General features: G+C 63.4%; 1 protein-coding gene across 1 annotated transcript; it reads right to left on the bottom strand.

The window, feature by feature from the left end:
- Positions 1 to 256: 256 nt before the first annotated feature.
- On the bottom strand, positions 257 to 16,303 carry ADCY6 (adenylate cyclase 6). The gene is made up of 22 exons (XM_058822045.1): positions 16,213 to 16,303; positions 14,557 to 15,391; positions 11,931 to 12,080; positions 11,716 to 11,837; positions 10,979 to 11,090; positions 10,785 to 10,912; positions 9,551 to 9,709; positions 9,321 to 9,462; positions 9,114 to 9,242; positions 8,656 to 8,681; positions 8,416 to 8,563; positions 7,668 to 7,765; positions 7,504 to 7,591; positions 7,312 to 7,428; positions 7,080 to 7,238; positions 5,293 to 5,468; positions 5,182 to 5,211; positions 4,054 to 4,183; positions 2,996 to 3,259; positions 1,811 to 2,015; positions 996 to 1,120; positions 257 to 909 (listed from the first exon to the last, which is right to left on the bottom strand). Exons 2-22 carry the CDS (start codon positions 15,388 to 15,390, stop codon positions 781 to 783), a joined length of 3,471 nt encoding a protein of 1,156 aa, XP_058678028.1. The 5' UTR covers position 15,391; positions 16,213 to 16,303; the 3' UTR covers positions 257 to 780.
- Between the last annotated feature and the right edge of the window lie 802 nt (positions 16,304 to 17,105).

The following is a 17,105-nucleotide window of genomic DNA, read 5'->3' as shown; positions in this document are numbered from 1 at the left end:
TGTCTCCCTCCGGGACCCCTCCTCACCGGTTCCCGGTGTTTTCCCCCCCGGGATCCCGGGATCCCGACCCCCCCCCTCCCCGTACGCCCCACAGGCCAGGCCACAGCTCGTATCCAAAGTGTTTTATATATAATTTATCTGTACACACGAAGGACAAAGTACCTCAGGTCTGCGCTGGGATGAGGGGGCCAGTGCCCGCCCCACTCCTCCCCTCCCCGCCCCAAAACTGCTTCCAAAAAAAAATAAAAGAAAGAAAAAAAAAAAAAAGTCACTTCATTAGGTTTTTTTTTTTTTTTTGCATTTAAAAGGGGGAGGGTCTTTCCCCCCTCCCCTCCCCGCCACAGCCCCCCAGAAGGAGCTGGGACCCCCGGGGGGTGAGGGGGCTGCGGAGATGCTGGGCCTGCGCCTCCCCACCCCCGCAGGCGGCACTTCAATTTGGCACATGGAGGGGGCTGGGGACCCCCAAAACCCCCTGCAGTCCCTTTTCTGGGGGGGGAGGGGGGCCCATCTCCCCTCTTTGGCACATGGGGGGTTCAGCAAAGAGATTGGGGGGTTACCATGACCCCCACCCACAAAAAACACCCCGGTGCAGGGCTGGGAAACACCCCCTAAAACACCCACGGAGGGGGGGCACAGGGTTACCTCCCCAACCACCTCCTTGTGTCCATTTCTCCCTTTTTTTTTTTTCTTTTTCTTAATATATTTGGGGATTTTTTTTCCTTTTTTTTTTTTTTTGCCTGGGGGAGTCCCCAGCATGAGGGGACACCACGGGGACCCCCCCTAACTGCCCCCAGGGCCCGCATTGAGGAAGTAGGTGGTCATCTCCCCCTTGCCCTTGACCTTGACCAGCCCCCGGCACTCCAACACGTAGCCCTTGGCCGCCAGCACCTGGTACAGGTCTGTTGTCACCTGGAGGGGGGGACACAGGGGTAAGGGGGGGGATTTGGGGGTCTCTGGGCCACAGGTGTCCTGTGTCCCTCCCAGCCCTGACTGACCTGGATACGATCAGGGACCCCGGTGCTGTCCATGCGGCTCGAGACGTTGACGGTGTTGCCCCAAATGTCATATTGGGGTTTGCGAGCCCCGATGACCCCTGCGACCACTGGGCCCATGTTCAGGCCTGAGGGGACAGGGTTGAGAGTCAGGGAAAACCCAAATACTCGGGGAAGAGGGGAAAAAAGGAGTGAGGGGGGGAAAAGAAGGGGTAGGGGGTGAGATTGGAAAAGGAGAGTGTGACAGGGAGAAGAGGAATGTGAAGGGGAAAAAGGGGATGTGAGAGGGGAAAATTGGGTGGGGAAAGGGGGAAAGTGAGATTGGAAAAGGAGAGTGTGACGGGGAGAAGAGGAATGTGGAGGGGAAAAAGGGGAGGTGATGGGGAGAAGGGAAAAAGGGGGAAATAGGGGTGAGGGGGGAAAAGAAGAGGTAGGGGGTGAGATTGGAAAAGGAGAGAGTGACAGAAGAGGAATGTGGAGGGGTAAAAGGGGAGGTGAGGGGGAGAGGGGAAAATTGGGTGGGGAAAGGGGGAAAGTGAGATTGGTAAAGAAGGGGTGAGGGGAAAGGACAAAAGGGGGTGAGGGGGGAAAAAGGGGGCACAAGAGCAGAAAAAGGGCAGGAGAGGAGAAAAGGGGGTATAAAAGGAAAAGGGGTGTGAGGAAAATGGGGTATGAAAGGGAAAAAGAAAAGGTGATTGGGAAAGGGAGGGGATGAGAGAGGAAGTAGGGGTGCAAAAGCCACCAGAACAAAGCCATAAACAACAGTGTGGGGTGGCTGGAGGTGCAGAGGGGCGTGCAAGGGGTGTGCAAGGGCTCACCAATCTTCATCTGGAAGTTGTTGAAGGAGTGCTCGTTGATGTACTTCATCTGCTCCATGAGGTGCATGGCGTAGTCGGCCAGCGCCGCGATGTGGCTCCGGCCCTCGCGGTCGTACGTGGCCGCGTTGAGCCCCGAGGCCGCCATGTAGGTGCTGCCAATGGTCTTGATCTTCTCCAGCTGCCGGTACTTCTGCTCGCTGATGATCTGGGGGGACGGGCTGGGCTCACCCCCACAGCACCTCAGCAGGGTGATGGGTACCCCAAATCCTGCACGCCCTCCTGTGGCTCTCTGAGTGCTGTTCCATGGCTTTGCCAGCACCTCCTGCACTGTGGCTCCAGCAAAGTTGCTCCACAGCCTCTCCAGCATGCCATGACCACATCCCCTGCACCCCAACCTCCTCCATGGCATTCCACAACCCCTCCAGCACCCCATGACCACATCCCCTGCACCCCAACCTTCTCCATGGTGCTTCACAATCTCTCCACCACCCCCTACACACCATCTCCTGCACCCTGTCACAAACATGGTGCTCTGCAGGCTCTCCATATCTTGTGCACCCCATCTTGCACCTCATCCATGGTGCTCCACAGCTTCTCCAGCACCCCATGACCACATCCCCTGCACCCCAACCTCCTCCATGGCATTCCACAACCTCTCCAACACACCATGACCACATCCCCTGCACCCCATCTTCTTCCATGGTGTTCCACAACCTCTCCCACACCCCCTGCACACCATCTCCTTCACCCTGTCACAAACATGGTGCTCTGCAGGCTCTCCATATCTTGTGCACCCCATCTTGCACCTCATCCATGGTGCTCCACAGCCTGTGTCTGTGTTCTCTGCACCCCATCTTCATTCATGGTGCTCCACAGCTTCTCCAGCACCCTGTGCCCACCATCTCCTGCACTCTGTCCCCAAACCTGGTGTGCCACAGACTCTCCAACACCCCATCTTCCTACACCTCATCCTTGTGCACTCCATCCACGCTGCTCCACAGCTTCTCCAGCACACCCTGCACCCATTCCTGTGGCTCCATGAAAGCTGCTCCATGGCTTCTCCAAGGATGAAGTACATCCTGTACCTCATCCCCACTGCTCCACAGCCTCTCCAGCACCCCATGAACCCCATTTTGCACCCCATCCCTGTGCCCTTCACCCCCATGCACCCCCTCACCCCAGCACCTCATCGAAGTCGGCGATGATCTCGTTGAGCAGCCGCAGACACTCCACCCCCTCGTTGTTGGCCTCCAGCTCCACGTAGAACTCGGAGAAGTTGCTGATGGAGGCGAACATGACAGCCACGCACTCGCAGGACTGGTAGTAGAGCTCGTCGTTGCGCCGCTCCCGGGCCAGAAAGTGCGCGGCCACGTCCTTGGGCAGGATGTTGTGCAGCAGCCGCCGGTTGTAGGCCTGGAGCTCCTCCATCTCCTCCTTCTCACCCGTTGCCTGTGGGCACAGAGCCAGGTGGGAGCTGCCACAGGAGCCCCACAGCCACCCCAGCATCAGGGTGTGGAGAGGGGGTTGGTCCCAGCCCCATGGGCACCCCAGTCCCGGGGTGCAGGGAAAGGGTTGGTTTCAGCCCCCATGGGCACCCCAGTCCCGGGGTGCAGGGAAAGGGCTGGTCCCAGCCCCCATGGGCACCCCAGTCCCGGGGTGCAGGGAAAGGGTTGGTTTCAGCCCCCATGGGCACCCCAGTCCCGGGGTGCAGGGAAAGGGCTGGTCCCAGCCCCATGGTCACCCCAATTCTGGGGTTGGTCCCAACCCCATGGTCAACCCAGTCCTGGGGTTGCTCCCAGCCACATGGTCACCCCAGTCCTGGGTGCAGGAAAAGGGTTGGTCCCAGCCCCATGGTCACCCCAGTCCTGGGGTGTGGAGAGGGAGTTGGTCCCAGCCCCATGGGCACCCCAGTCCTAGGGTGCAGGGAAAGGGTTGGTCCCAGCCCCATGGTCACCCCAATTCTGGGGTTGGTCCCAACCCCATGGTCAACCCAGTCCTGGGGTTGCTCCCAGCCCCATGGTCACCCCAGTCCTGGGGTGCAGGAAAAGGGTTGGTCCCAGCTCCATGGTCACCCCAGTGCTGGGGTGTGGAGACGGAGTTGGTCCCAGCCCCATGGTCAACCCAGTCCAGGGGTTGCTCCCAGCCCCATGGTCACCCCAGTGCTGGGGTGCAGGGAGGGGGTCAGTGCCAGTCTCAGGATGCAGGAAAAGGGTCGTTCCCAGCCCCCCACACCTTGCTCCTACCTGGAGCTTCCAGAGGAAGTCGAGGCGGGCGGTGGACTCGACCTGCTGCGCGTGCAGGTACAGCGCGAGGGCAAACACGGCCAGGACCACGGGGGTCACGTAGCGCAGGGCCACCTTCCCCTCTGCCGGGCTGCAGGACCCCCAGGAGCCCTGAGGTGGGCTGGGGGATCTGCCCCTGCCCACCCAGAGATCCCAAACTGCACCCAGACCCCAAACGTGCACCCAGAGATCCCAAAATGCACCCGGACCCCAAACGTGCGCCCAGACCCCAAACATGCACCCACCCACTCAAGGGACACCAAATCTGCACTCAGACCCCAAAGTTCCCACTCACCCACACAGGGGAACCCCCAAATGTGCACCTAACCCCAAAGATTCACCCACTCATCCAAGAGACCCAAAACCTTCACCCAGACCCCAAAGATCCACCCACCCACTCCAGGGATGGCAAATCTGCATTCAGAGCCCAAAGTTCCCACTCACCCACACAGAGGAACCCCAAAGATTCACCCACTCATCCAAGAGACCCAAAACGTACACCCAGACACAAAAGATCCACCCACCCACTCAAGGGACACCAAATCTGCGCTCAGAGCCTCAAGATCCCACTCACCCACCTAGGGGAACCCCAGATGTGCACCCAACCCCAAAGATCCACCCACCCACTCCAGGAACACCAAATCTGCACTCAGACCCCCAAGTTCCATTCACCCACATGGGGGAACCCCAAACATGCACCTAACCCCAAAGATTGACCCACTCTTCCAAGAGACCCCAAATCTGCACTCAGACCCCAAAGATCCACCTACTCCAGGGACACCAAATCTGCACTCAGACCCCAAAGTTCCCACTCACCCAACCCCAAACATGCATCTGTCCCCAAAGATCCACCCAGACCACCCCCTTCAGGGACCCCACAGCTGCATCCAGACCCTATTCACCCTCCCATCCTAGGGACCCTAAATCTGCATGGTAGACCCCAAAGATCCACTCACCCACCCAAAGGAGCCCCAGCTTTGCACCCAGACCCCAAAACTGAACCCACACCAGAGACCCCGAGGCTGTACCCAGACCCCCAAGGGACCCTCCTGCTTCTGCCCACCCCACTGGCTCCACTTTCCCACTCACCACTCTCCCTGGGTCATGTTGAAGGGGGGCCTGTGGGGACAGGAGCCAGGTGTCAGTGGGGTGGGGACACAGGCCCGATGTGGGGACCCCTGGGGGACTGGGGACACTCACAGGGCGTTGGCCAGGACCAGCAGGTCGGCATTGTCAAAGAGAGCTGCGTGAGGCCCCTCCACCAGCAGCAGGAACGTGGCCTCGATGCCCACCATGAGCAGCAGCTTCCCGATGCTGCTGATGTGCAGGAAGACGGAGCAGGCCAGCAGGCTGAGCACCACGCTGTAGCTGAAGTACTGGGGGGCACATGGTGGGATGCAGCAGCACCCCAAAAACACCAGATGGCACCCAGGAACACCAGATGGCACCGAGGAACAACAGATGGCACCCCAGGAACCAAGACTGGCATTCCAGGAACCCTGGAGCACCCTGGGAATACTGGCAGGCACTTCTGGAAATCCCTGATGGCACCCCAGAAACCTCTACAGCACACTGGGAGCCCCAAATGGCACCCCAGGAACCAAGACTGGCATTCCAGGAACCCCTGGAGCACCCCTGGAATGCTGGATGGCACCCTGGGAACACCTGAAGCACCCTGGGAATACTGGCAGACACCCCTGAGAATACTCCAGGTATTCCTGGGAATCCCTGATGGCACCCCAGAAACCTCTGCAGCACACTGGGAGTCCCAGATGGCACCCCAGGAACCCCACATGGCACCCCAGGAACCCCACATGGCACCCCAGGACAGGGAACCTTGGACCCATGGGATCTCTGCAGCACCCCAGTAACCCCTGCAGCAGACTGGGAACCCCACATGGCACCCCTGGGAACACCAGCCAGCACCACAGGATTCCTGAAACACCCCAAGAACCCCAGATGGCACCCAGGAACCATGGATGGTACCCCAGGAACCCTGAATGGCACCTTGGGGACCCCAGGAACTCCTGCAGCACCCCAGGGACCCCAGGCAGAATCCCAGGAACCCCTGAAGCACCTTGGGGACCCTGCAGCACCCCAGGAACTCCTGCAGCACCCCAGGAATGCCAGCACCTCCCCACGCCCACAGGGACCTTGCACCCCTGGGGACACTGTGCCAGCACCCAGCAACCTCAAGGGCTCAGTGCCAGCACCCACTGAGGACCTTGGACCTGAGCAACCTATCCCAGCACCCCGTGTGTGTGGGCACCCTGTGCTGGCACCCTGCACCCATGGGGACCCAGTGCCACCACCCTGGGGGACACTGAACCCTCTGGGACCCTGTGCCACCATCTTTGGGGACACAGTGCCTGCAGGGACCCCATTCCAACATCCTATGTTCTCAGGGACCCTGTGCCAGCATGTTTGGTGGCACTCCACCCATGGGGACCCCACACCAGCACCCTTGGGGACACAGTGCCTGCGGGGACCCCATTCCAGCACCCTGTGTCCTCAGGACCCAGTGCCAGCGTTTTTGGGGACACTGCACCCATGGGGACCCAGTGCCACCGCTCTGGGGGACACGGAATCCTCCGGGACCCTGTGCCAGCATCCTTAGGGACACAGTGCCCACAGAGACCCTGTGCCAGCATCCTGCATCGTTAGAGACCCTCTGCCACTGCTTTTGGGGACACTACACCCATGGGGACCCCACACCAGCACCCTTGGGGACACAGTGCCTGCAGGGACCCCATTCCAGCACCCTGAGTTCTCAGGGACCCTGTGCCAGCATGTTTGAGGACACTGCACCCATGGGGACCCAGTGCCAGCACTCTGGGGGACACTGAACCCTCTGGGACCCTGTGCCAGCATCTCTGGGGACACTGCATGCATGGGGACCCTCTGCCAGCACCCAGGGAGGACTTGGCACCAGCAGGGCCCCCTGTGGGAGCCATGCCCTGTGCCAGGCAGTGCCCACGGCCACTCACCTCGGGGAAGTCACAGGCCAGCCCGTCCCCGTGGCAGGAGCCCATGGCAGTGCCCAGGGAGAAGTTGAGGGCACGGAGCTGGCACGGCCCCACGGAGCCGGGGGTGACGTTGAGCTCACGGGCAGCACAGTCCCGCAGAGCCACGCGGCTGCAGGAGAACTGGGGGGGGAAAAGAGGGGTGAGCCGGTGCCCCACAGCCCCCCAAAACCCCCCCAGACCCCCGTGACCCTACCATGTTGACAAAGGCAGCGATGAAGACGAGGAGGATGGTGAAGACGGCGATGCCGGTGCTGCGGGCACGGGACTGGACGATGCCACGGGAGAGCTGCTGCAGGGCGGTGGGGAAGAGCTGGGGGGGCACCAAGGAGCCTGTCAGGCATGGCTGAGCCCCCCAAAAACCCTCCCCCAGCCCTCAGGTACTCACAGTGACGCAGGAGTAGATGGCACAGATGAAGAGGATGGCAGCAAGGAGGATGAAGATGCTAACGTAGACCCCGAGCATCAGCGAGGAGCTGGGGAGAGGTGGGAGGTGAGTGATGGGGTTTGGGGGGGGTCAGAGCTGGTATTCTGGGGGGCTGCAGCACTTACTGGGGGAACACCAGGATCTGGAGGCAGCAGATGAAGCAGAAGACGAGGAGGGTACAGGCCACGTAGCCACCAAAACGGTCATCGACCTTCTTGGAGTACTGAGGGGACACGGGGAGGTGGGATGGTTGGATGGAGAGAGGGGGGACCCCAGAACCTCAGGGGGATCCCAGGGGAAGAGTGGAGGTGGGACTGAGGGGACACCAGGGAATGGGGGAACCTGGGGGACAGGATGGAGGGAAATGGGGGAACCCCAAGGGATGCAGATGAAGGGGGACTGGGATACAGAGGGACAGGAGCAACCCCAAAGGATGGGAAAGAGGGGAATGGGGAACCCCAGGGGATGCAAGAAATGGGATGGAGGGAAATGGGGGGGACCCCAGGGGGTGGGGAAAAGGGGAACAAGAACACCCTGGGGCATGGGATGGACGGGGACTCCAGGGATGCAGGGAATGGGATGTAGGGAGGGGACCCCAGGGGATGGGAGGGGACAGGGGGGACCCCAGGGGATGGAAAGATGGAATGGTGAGAGGACCCCAGAGGATGGGAGGGGACAGGGGGGACCCCAGGGGATGGAATGAAGGGAATGAGGCTGAGAAGGTGGAGGAACCACGAAACCAGCACAGAGAAGATCCCAAGGGATGGAGGAGAGAAGGGAGGACAAAGATGCTGATGGGGCCAGGGCAGAGAGGACTTCAAGAGACAGACAGAATGGTGGGTCCAGAACAAAGGGGACAGAGGGCCCCCCAACCTTCTTCTCCAGCTCGGGGGTCTGGAAGGTGAGCAGGAACTTCTTGACGTGGTCCTTGCGGAGCTGGTCGATGCTGCGGGCGTCGATGGCCCGGCTCAGGAACTCATCCACCTCATCCTCAGGGTTCAGGGCCTCCTGGGCACCACGGCTGGGGAATGGGGGGGGTCAGGACCCTCCCAGCTCTGCCCCAGGGAGGGGCTGGTCACGACCCCCCCAGCAGCCCAGCATGGGAACACTCACTTGTCCTTGCTGGAGTCATCGATGCCCTGGGAGACACAAGGGAGGTGTCAGAGACACTGGCACGGATGGGGGCAACCCTCATGAGTGACAAGGACATGGGACATCCCCCAGGGTCACCCAGGATGGGGGACAGAGTTCCAGGGGTAAATGGGGCAGGAGAAGTCCCCAGTGGTTTTTGGCAAGGACAAGAGGGTCCCAGGGGTCTGCAAAGGGAGGAGGGAGGGGATGTCTAACACCCCTGAGGATGCCCAGGACCGGTGAGAACAAGCAGGATCTCCAAGGGCTGCTGAGCACCGGGGGCCACCCAGGAACTCCCTGAGGCCCACAGGCAGCAGAGGAAGCCACGAGAGCTGCGGGCAGGGCTGGGGAAGCCACCGACAGCCCCGGAAGGGCAGCGAGGGGCTGATAGCACTGTGCTGAGGGTCCCCCATGCCAACGCCCTGCCCAGGGCTGCTCACCATCTGCCGGAAGGCCTTGGAGTCCTTGGTGCGGGAGAAGGAGCGCTCGGGCACCCAGCGTGGCACCAGCCCCTCGGTGGAGTTGGCGCGAGTGCGCTGCAGCTTGGCCAGGATGGCTTTCTCCTCCTTCTGCAGGGTGACACGGCCATGAGGGGGTGACCCCAGCTTTCCCAACCCCCGCTGCCCCCTCAGAGCACCCCAACTGACGCGTTTCTGGCTGCAGCCCACGATGAGGAAGGTCTCGATGTTGTGCTCCTTGAGGTAAGCGTTGCGCTCGCCCCCGTGGCCCGGCTCCACCTCGTAGTCCCCGTTCAGGTACTGCAGCGTGGCCCAGGTGATGTGGATCCGCCTGGGGGTGAGGAGGATGAAGATGCTGAGCCCTCCCTGCCCAGCACCCCCTGCCCAGCCCCCAGCCCAGCCCCCTGTGCCCGGCTCACCCGGCTTTGCCGCCCGCCTCCATGTGGTTGGCCAGGGTGACATCGTTGGACCAGACGTCGAACTGCCACTTGCGCAGCCCCAGCACGCCGCAGTGAACCCGCCCGCTGTGGATGCCCACGCGCATGTTCACGTTCACCCCCGTCACCTCTCGCACCAGCCTGGGGATGGCACCGGCACCGTGTCACCCCCTGGGCACTGCGTGGCACCCCCAGGTGCCTTGGGGCATCCCCAAGTAGCCTTTGGCTTTTCAGGAGTCCCCAAGCACCACAGCACCCATTGGCACCAGACATCTCGTGGTGCACCCAAGCACCCCATGGCACCCTCTATGGCACCCTCCATGGCACCCCAAGCACCCTATGGCACCCTCAAACACCCCATGGTGCCCTATGGCACCTCCAAGCACCCTATGGCATCCTCCATGGCACCCCCATGGCACCCTTTTGGCACCCCAAGCACCCTATGGCACCCTCAAGCAGCCCATTCCCCCCTCAAGCACCCCATGGTACCCTCTATAGCACCCCGAAGCACCCTATGGCACCCCCAAGCACCCCATGGCACCCTCTATAACACCCCCAAGCACCCTATGGCACCCTCAAGCACTCCATGGCACCCTCTATAACACCCCCAAGCACCCTATGGGATGGGCACAGCAGGGTCAGGAGCAGCCCCCCAAGCTGTGGTGGCACTGGGGATGGGCACAGCCCAAGGGATGGGCACAGCAGGGTCAGGTGCAGCCCCTCAAGATGTGATGGCACAAGATGGGCACAACAGGGTCAGGTGCAGCCCCCAAGCTGTGGTGGCACTGGGGATGGGCACAGCAGGGTCAGAAACAGCCCCCCAAGCTGTGGTGGCACTGGGGACGGGCACAGCAGGGTCAGGCACCAGAGATGTGCCAGCCCAGGGGATAGGCACAGCTGGGTCAGGAGCAGCCCCCCAAGCTGTGGTGGCACTGGGGACGGGCACAGCTGGGTCAGGAGCAGCCCCCCAAGCTGTGGTGGCACTGGGGATGGGCACAGCTGGGTCAGAAACAGCCCCCCAAGCTGTGGTGGCACTGAGGACGGGCACAACAGGGTCAGGTGCAGCCCCCAATTGTGGTGGCACTGAGGATGGGCACAGCAGGGTCAGGCACCAGAGATGTGCCAGCCCAGGGGATGGGCACAGCAGGGTCAGGTGCAGCCCCCCAAGCTGTGCCAGCCCAGGGCACGGGCACAGACCCGGCTCTGCCCCACTCACGAGATGGCCTCGATCATGTCCACGCCCATCTCCACGCAGCAGTGAGCGTGGTCCCCGCGCGCCTCGGGCAGCCCCGACACGCAGTAGTAGCAGTCCCCCAGGATCTTGATGCGCAGGCAGTGGTTCTCCTGGGGGGCACCAGCACGTTAGGAGGGCTCCAGGAGCCCCCAAAATCCCCCAGCCCCTCCACTCACCGCAGCCAGCTTGTCAAAGCGGGCAAAGAGCTCGTTGAGCGTCATCACCAGCTCCTGCGCCGTGCACTGCGAGGCCAGGCTGGTGAAACCCTCAATGTCCGCGAAGAGGATGCTGCCAGGAGGAAGAGCACGAGCTGAGGATGGCCCACACACTGCCCCAGACACCCTCAAGCACCCCATGGCATCCTCTATGGCACCTCCATGGCACCCCCAAGTACCTTATGACACCCTTTATGGCACCCTCCATGGCATCCCCAAGTACCCCATGACACCACCAAGCAGCCCATGGCATCCCCAAGCACACTATGACACCCTCAAGCATGCCATGGCATCCTTTATGCCACCCTCCATGGCACCCCCAAGCACCCTAAACACCCTCAAGCACCCCCTGGCACCCTCTATGGCACCTCCATGGCACCCCCAAGCACACTATGACACCCTCAAGCACGCCATGGCATCCTTTATGCCACCCTCCATGGCACCCCCAAGCACTTTATGACACCCTCAAGCACCCCACGGTGCCCTCCATGGCACCCTACAACACCCTCAAGCACCCCATGGCACCCTCTATGGCACCCTCCATAGCACTCCCAAGTACCTTACAACGTCCTCAAGCACCCTACAACACCCTCAAGCACCCCATGGCACCCCCAAGCACCCTACAACATCCTCGAGCACCCCATGGCACCCTGGTGATGCCTCCCCCAAAGCTGTCCCATGCCTTGTCCCCACAGTACCTGACGTTGTCGTGCTTCTGGATGTAGATTTTGTGGAACATCATGTCCTCCTTCTTGGTGTTGATGTCCTCCTTCATCTCCATGGCCACGTGCTGCGGCAGCACCGACAGCAGCAGCCGCTCCTGCAGCCACAGCAATCCCACCAGCAGGGTCAGGGGGTGCTGCTGGACCCCCAGCTCAGCACGGGGATCCCCGGGACCCCCCATCCATCCCACCTGCTGCCGGTTCTCCCTCTGGAGGTGCAGCCGTGCCTGGATGTAGCCTCGGGTCTCCTGGAAGGCCTGGCGCTGCGACACCTCGGCCGGGTAGTGGGTGCAGACCCCCACCACGTTGGTGCACAGGAAGATCAGGGCATTGGCACTGAGCTGGGGGGGGAGGTGGGCTTGGTGAGACCACCCAAGGAGCCCCAGGCAGCCAGAGACCACCCAGGGACCCCCAGCCAGCTCTGCCACCCTCCCCTGCAGCACAGAACCAGAGGAGGGAGTGGGTATGGGAACATGGGGACTCAGGGCAGGGGGACAGGGGGTCCTGGGACACAGGGGACAGGGTCAGGGGGATGTGGGGCACCAAAGGACATGGGAAAACAAGGCAAGGGGGCTGCAGGGACATGAGGGACTTGGGGACACAGGATGGGGGGCAAAGGGACACGTTGGTGCAGAGGAAGATCGGGGTATTGACGCTGAGCTGGGGGGGGAGGTGGGCTCAGTGAGACCACCCAAGGACCCCCAGGCAGCCAGAGACCACCCAGGGACCCCCAGGCAGCTCTGGAACCCTCCTCTGCTTTGGTATGGGGGTGCTGCTAAGGGGAGGAGAGGGGGCTGCAAAGAGAGGGAGGGTGGGTATGGGAACATGGGGACTCAGGGCAGGGGGACAGGGGGGTCCTGGGACACAGGGGACAGGGTCAGGGGGACACAGGGGACAGGGTCAGGGGGATGAGGGGCACCAAAGGACATGGGAAAGCCAGGCAAGGGGGCTGCAGGGACATGAGGGACTTGGGGCTGTGAGAAACCAGGGAAAAGAGGATGCAGGGCCCTGGGGACACAGGATGAGGGACAAAGGGTTGGTGCAGAGGAAGATCAGGGCATTGGCGCTGAGCTGGAAGGGGAGGTGGGCTCGGTGAGACCACCCAAGGACCCCCAGCCAGCTCTGGCACCCTCCTCTGCAGCACAGAACCTTGGCTTTGGTATTGGGAGTGCTGCAAAGAGGAGGGAGTGGGTATGGGGACATGGGGACTCCAGGCAGGGGGACAGGGTCAAGGGGATGTGGGACACCAAAGGACAAGGGAAAACAAGGCAAGGGGACTGCAGGGACATGAAGGACTTGGGGCTGTGAGAAACCAGGGAAAAGAGGATGCAGGGCCCTGGGGACACAGGATGGGGGGCAAAGGGGACATGGGGACACAGGGTAGGTGGAGCAAAGGGGACACATGGTAGGGGGATCACAGGGGCCTGAGGACACAGGTTAGGGTGGCAGAGGGGACTTGGGGACACAGGGGACATGCAAAGGGTGAATGTGGAGGGCCTGGAGAGCCAGGGCAGGGGGATGTGGGGATGTTAAAACCAGAGCAGGGGGATCTGAGGATACAGGAGCCGGGGGTGCACGGGAGCCTGGAGCAGGTGGGTCATGGGGACGCCCTCGGGAAGCAGAGGAAGCCAGGAAGCGGCGATGGTTGCGGAGGGAGCTGCGGTTTCCCCCCCGTCCCCATCCCCCGGGAGCGGGGCCAGGGCTATTTATAGCGCTCCAGCACACTGGGACACCGAGGAGCAGAGGCCTCACATCCCCTGCCCGGCCCCATCGCATCCCCCGGAGCCCCAGCGCTCCTGCCCCGAAAGGGCGAACCCTCCCCGGCGGCGCTTCCCGTGACCCCGCCGGCCTCGGGTGTCACTGCGCTCCTCGCCCTGTGCCCCGCGGGGACAGCACGTGGCCCTGGCCCCGGCCAGGCAGGGCGAGGGTGACGGGGACGAGCGGCTCTGCTCAAGGAGGGGGAGCTGCTGGGGCTCTCTCTCCCATTCCCATAGTTCCATTTTTGCCCATTTTTTGGGTTTTCCACCCCATTTCTCCCCCTCCATCCCTCGCAGTCTCTCTGCCCCATTCCCATATTTCCCATATTTCCATTTTTGCGATTTTCACCCCATTTTTCTCCCCCTCCATCCCTTGCAGTTTCTCTCCCCCATTCCCATATTTCCAGTTTTCCCCCATTTTTGCCCATTTTTGGGGTTTTTCTCCCATTTCTCCCCCTCCATCCCCCGCAGTCTCTCTCCTCCATTCCCATATTTCCATTTTTGCCCATTTTTGGGGTTTTTCTCCCATTTCTCCCCCTCCATCCCCCGCAGTCTCTCTCCTCCATTCCCATATTTCCATTTTTGCCCATTTTGGGGGGTTTTCCCCCATTTCTCCCCCAGGCAGAACACACACCCCCAGGGATGGGGGACCCCTCTGCACCCCCTGTGCTGAGCAGCACCCCTCCGGGAGCCCTCAGAGAGGCAGGACAGGGGACACTGGGGACATTGGCAGTGTCCCTGCCCCTCTGGGTGACGGCCACTCCCCTGCCCTGCTGCCCTGGACCCGCGTCCCTCCTCGGGGGTTTCCGCCAGCCCCACAACGGGGGCTTTGTGGGTGCAGCCCACAATGGTGGCTCTGTGCCGGCATGAGGAGCCCATCCCACCCCACAGCGAGACCCCAGCATGGAACCTCCCCCAAGAGGCCCCTCCACATCTAGAACTTTCCAGCAAAAAAAAAAAAAAAAAAAAAAAAAAAAAATCCCAAATTTGCAGAGCGGCATTCAGGGATGGCAGCAGGGCGGGACCCCGCGGGGCTCAGCCCCTCCCAGGTGTCCCTCACCTGTTTCCAGAGGAAAGGGTCGGTGGCATTGCGGTGCCAGGCGATGGCGAGGTGCAGGGCGGACAGCAGGACCCCGGCCAGCACCGCCGCCCTCATCCGCACGGGCAGCAGCGTGTAGGTGATGTAGATGAAGAAAACGCTCCACCAAACCCCCTCGGCAGCGCTTCGGGGAGCCACGGCCACCGTGCCCAGCGCCTGCACCCCGGCCAGCAGCCCCAGCACCACGTAGCTCACCACCCACATGTAGTCCTGGGGGAAAGCGCTGCGGCTGCACAGCACCATGAGGAGCAGGAACAGCGCCGTGGCCCCGGCCAGCGCGGCGGCCGCCGGCACGTGGGGGGCACCGGGCAGGCAGAGGAAGAGCAGCATCACCCCGCAAACCAGCACCAGCACTCCCATCAGCACCGTCAGGCTGCTCTGGTTCATCTGGAAGAAGTAGCGCTGGTAAAGCCGCTCCAGTTTGGCCGACTGGAAGCGTTTGGAGCGGAAAACCTGGAGCAGGCGCCGCCAGCACTCGCCCGCCGACGGCCGCCCCGCGTGTCCCGCCGCTGCCTTGGGCGCCTTGGCCTCGCCGTCCTCCAAGCCCGCATCCACGGATTTGAGTCCCAGCTCGCCCGAGGGCCCCTTCTTGCCGTAGTGATCCTCCTGCCAAGTGCAGCGCAGCCCCCGGGGGGGTCCCGCGCCCCGCTCCATCTCAGGGTCCTGCAGGCAGCTCATGTAGCGGGGGCCGCAGAGGCCGCCCCGGGGCCGAGGGCCCTTCTTGCCGTTGCGCTCCCCCCATGCCGTCTTCCTCTCGTCCACCTTGGGCACCAGGATGCCGCTGAACCACGACATGCTGTGGGCACCGAGGAGGGGTCAGGGCCTGGTCCTCCCACCCCGACACCCCAACTGGAGCCCCGGTGTGCACGCGGGTGCAAAGCCGTGCGAGGAGTGGAGCGTTCTGATGTCCCCACCACCATCCTGGGGATGCAGAGCCCAAATCCCAGCTCTCCCATGGGCCCTGTGCTGGGTTCCCGGTGCCCCAATGTCCCGGTGCTGGGTGCCCGGTGCACAGCGCTGGGTTCCCGGTGTCGGGTTCCCGTTGTCCCGGTGCCCAGTATCCCGGTGCCCGGTGCGTGGCCCTGCCGAGCCCGCCCCGAGCCCGCCCTTCCCGGTGCAGCGACCTGCGACAAAGCTGGGACCGACCCGGCCGTCCCGGCCCTGTTTGTCTTGAACGGCGGCCAACGGGTTTCACCGGGCACGGCCGCCCCGGGGCACCGGGAACCAGCCGGGACGTGGCAGCCGATCCCTGCTCCGGGCGAGCGGCGGCGGAGAACGGCCACCGGGAAGGGCCGGCCCCGGTGGCGGCGGCGGCGGCCGCCTCCCTCCTCCCCTCCCTCCCTCCCCGCTCCGGGCACGGGAGCCCCGCCGAGCCCGGCCCGTACACCGGGACCCACCAGCGCCCTCCGGCCGCCGCACCGGCCGCTCCCGCCGCACCGGACCCCCCCGGGGGCCGCACCGCTCCCGCCGCCCGGGGGCCCAGCCCGGTGTCGCCCCTCGCCCTAATCCCAGTTCCCAGTCTCGATCGCGGTCCCGGTGCCGATCCCCGCCGCCGCCCCGATCCACCCCCCCCAGCCCCTCCTGCCGCTCCCGGTGCGCCCGGGCGGCCCCGCTCACCTCCGCCTCCGGCGCCGCCGGCCGCGGGGCCCCGCGCCCCGCCACGGCCCCGCCGCCGCCGCCCGCTCCTACACGGCGGCCGCGCCGCGTTCCCGCCGCCCCATCTCGCGCCCAGGCCGGGCCCCCGGTGGCGGCGGTGGCGGCCCCGGTCCCGGTCGCGGCCGCGCAGCCCCGGCCCGCCCCGGCCGGTGCCCGCCCCCCCTCCCCCCCCCCCCGCCCGGATCCGCTCCCGGGCGCTCCCGGCCGGGCGGCCTTAAAGGCGCAGCGGCGGCGGCGGGAGCGGCCCGGTACGGCCCGGTACGGCGGGGGCGGACGCGCACCCCCGGGGCTGCGCACACGCGCGCGGACACACGGACACGGACACACGGACACACGCACCGACATGGCGGGGACAGCGGGGACCCCCGTGTCCGCACAACCCCCGCGAGTGTGTCACTTGCACACCCACCCCAGTGCCCCCAGCACCTTCCCCTTGCACACATCCCGGTGCCCCCTTGCACACGCACTGCACACCCTGGCACACGTGTGTTGCACGCCCACGCACACGAATCACTTTGCACACCCGCGGCCAGCACACACACCTACACGCACGCATCCCCTTGCACACGCACACACACAAACCCTTACACACACAGATATTGCACGTACACGCCCTCCCTGCGCATTTACACACCCTTGCACATTTACACGCCCTTGCACACTCAGGCAGCCCCGTTATGCACTCCCATATAGACATAGAGATATGTGTGTGCAAACACACGAATCCCCGTGTTCACACACCTGTGCAACCCCTTAGGCACAGCAGGTGTGCACGCAGGTGTGGGTGCACACACACAGCCCTTGCACACGCAGTTTGCACACGCAGCCCTTACACACACACAGACACACACACG

This window comes from Ammospiza caudacuta, chromosome 31, assembly GCF_027887145.1.
Source record: "Ammospiza caudacuta isolate bAmmCau1 chromosome 31, bAmmCau1.pri, whole genome shotgun sequence".
NCBI classification, from domain to species: domain Eukaryota; kingdom Metazoa; phylum Chordata; class Aves; order Passeriformes; family Passerellidae; genus Ammospiza; species Ammospiza caudacuta.
The sequence above is the reverse complement of the archived record's forward strand: the minus strand, read 5'-3'. Positions and strand labels throughout refer to the sequence as shown.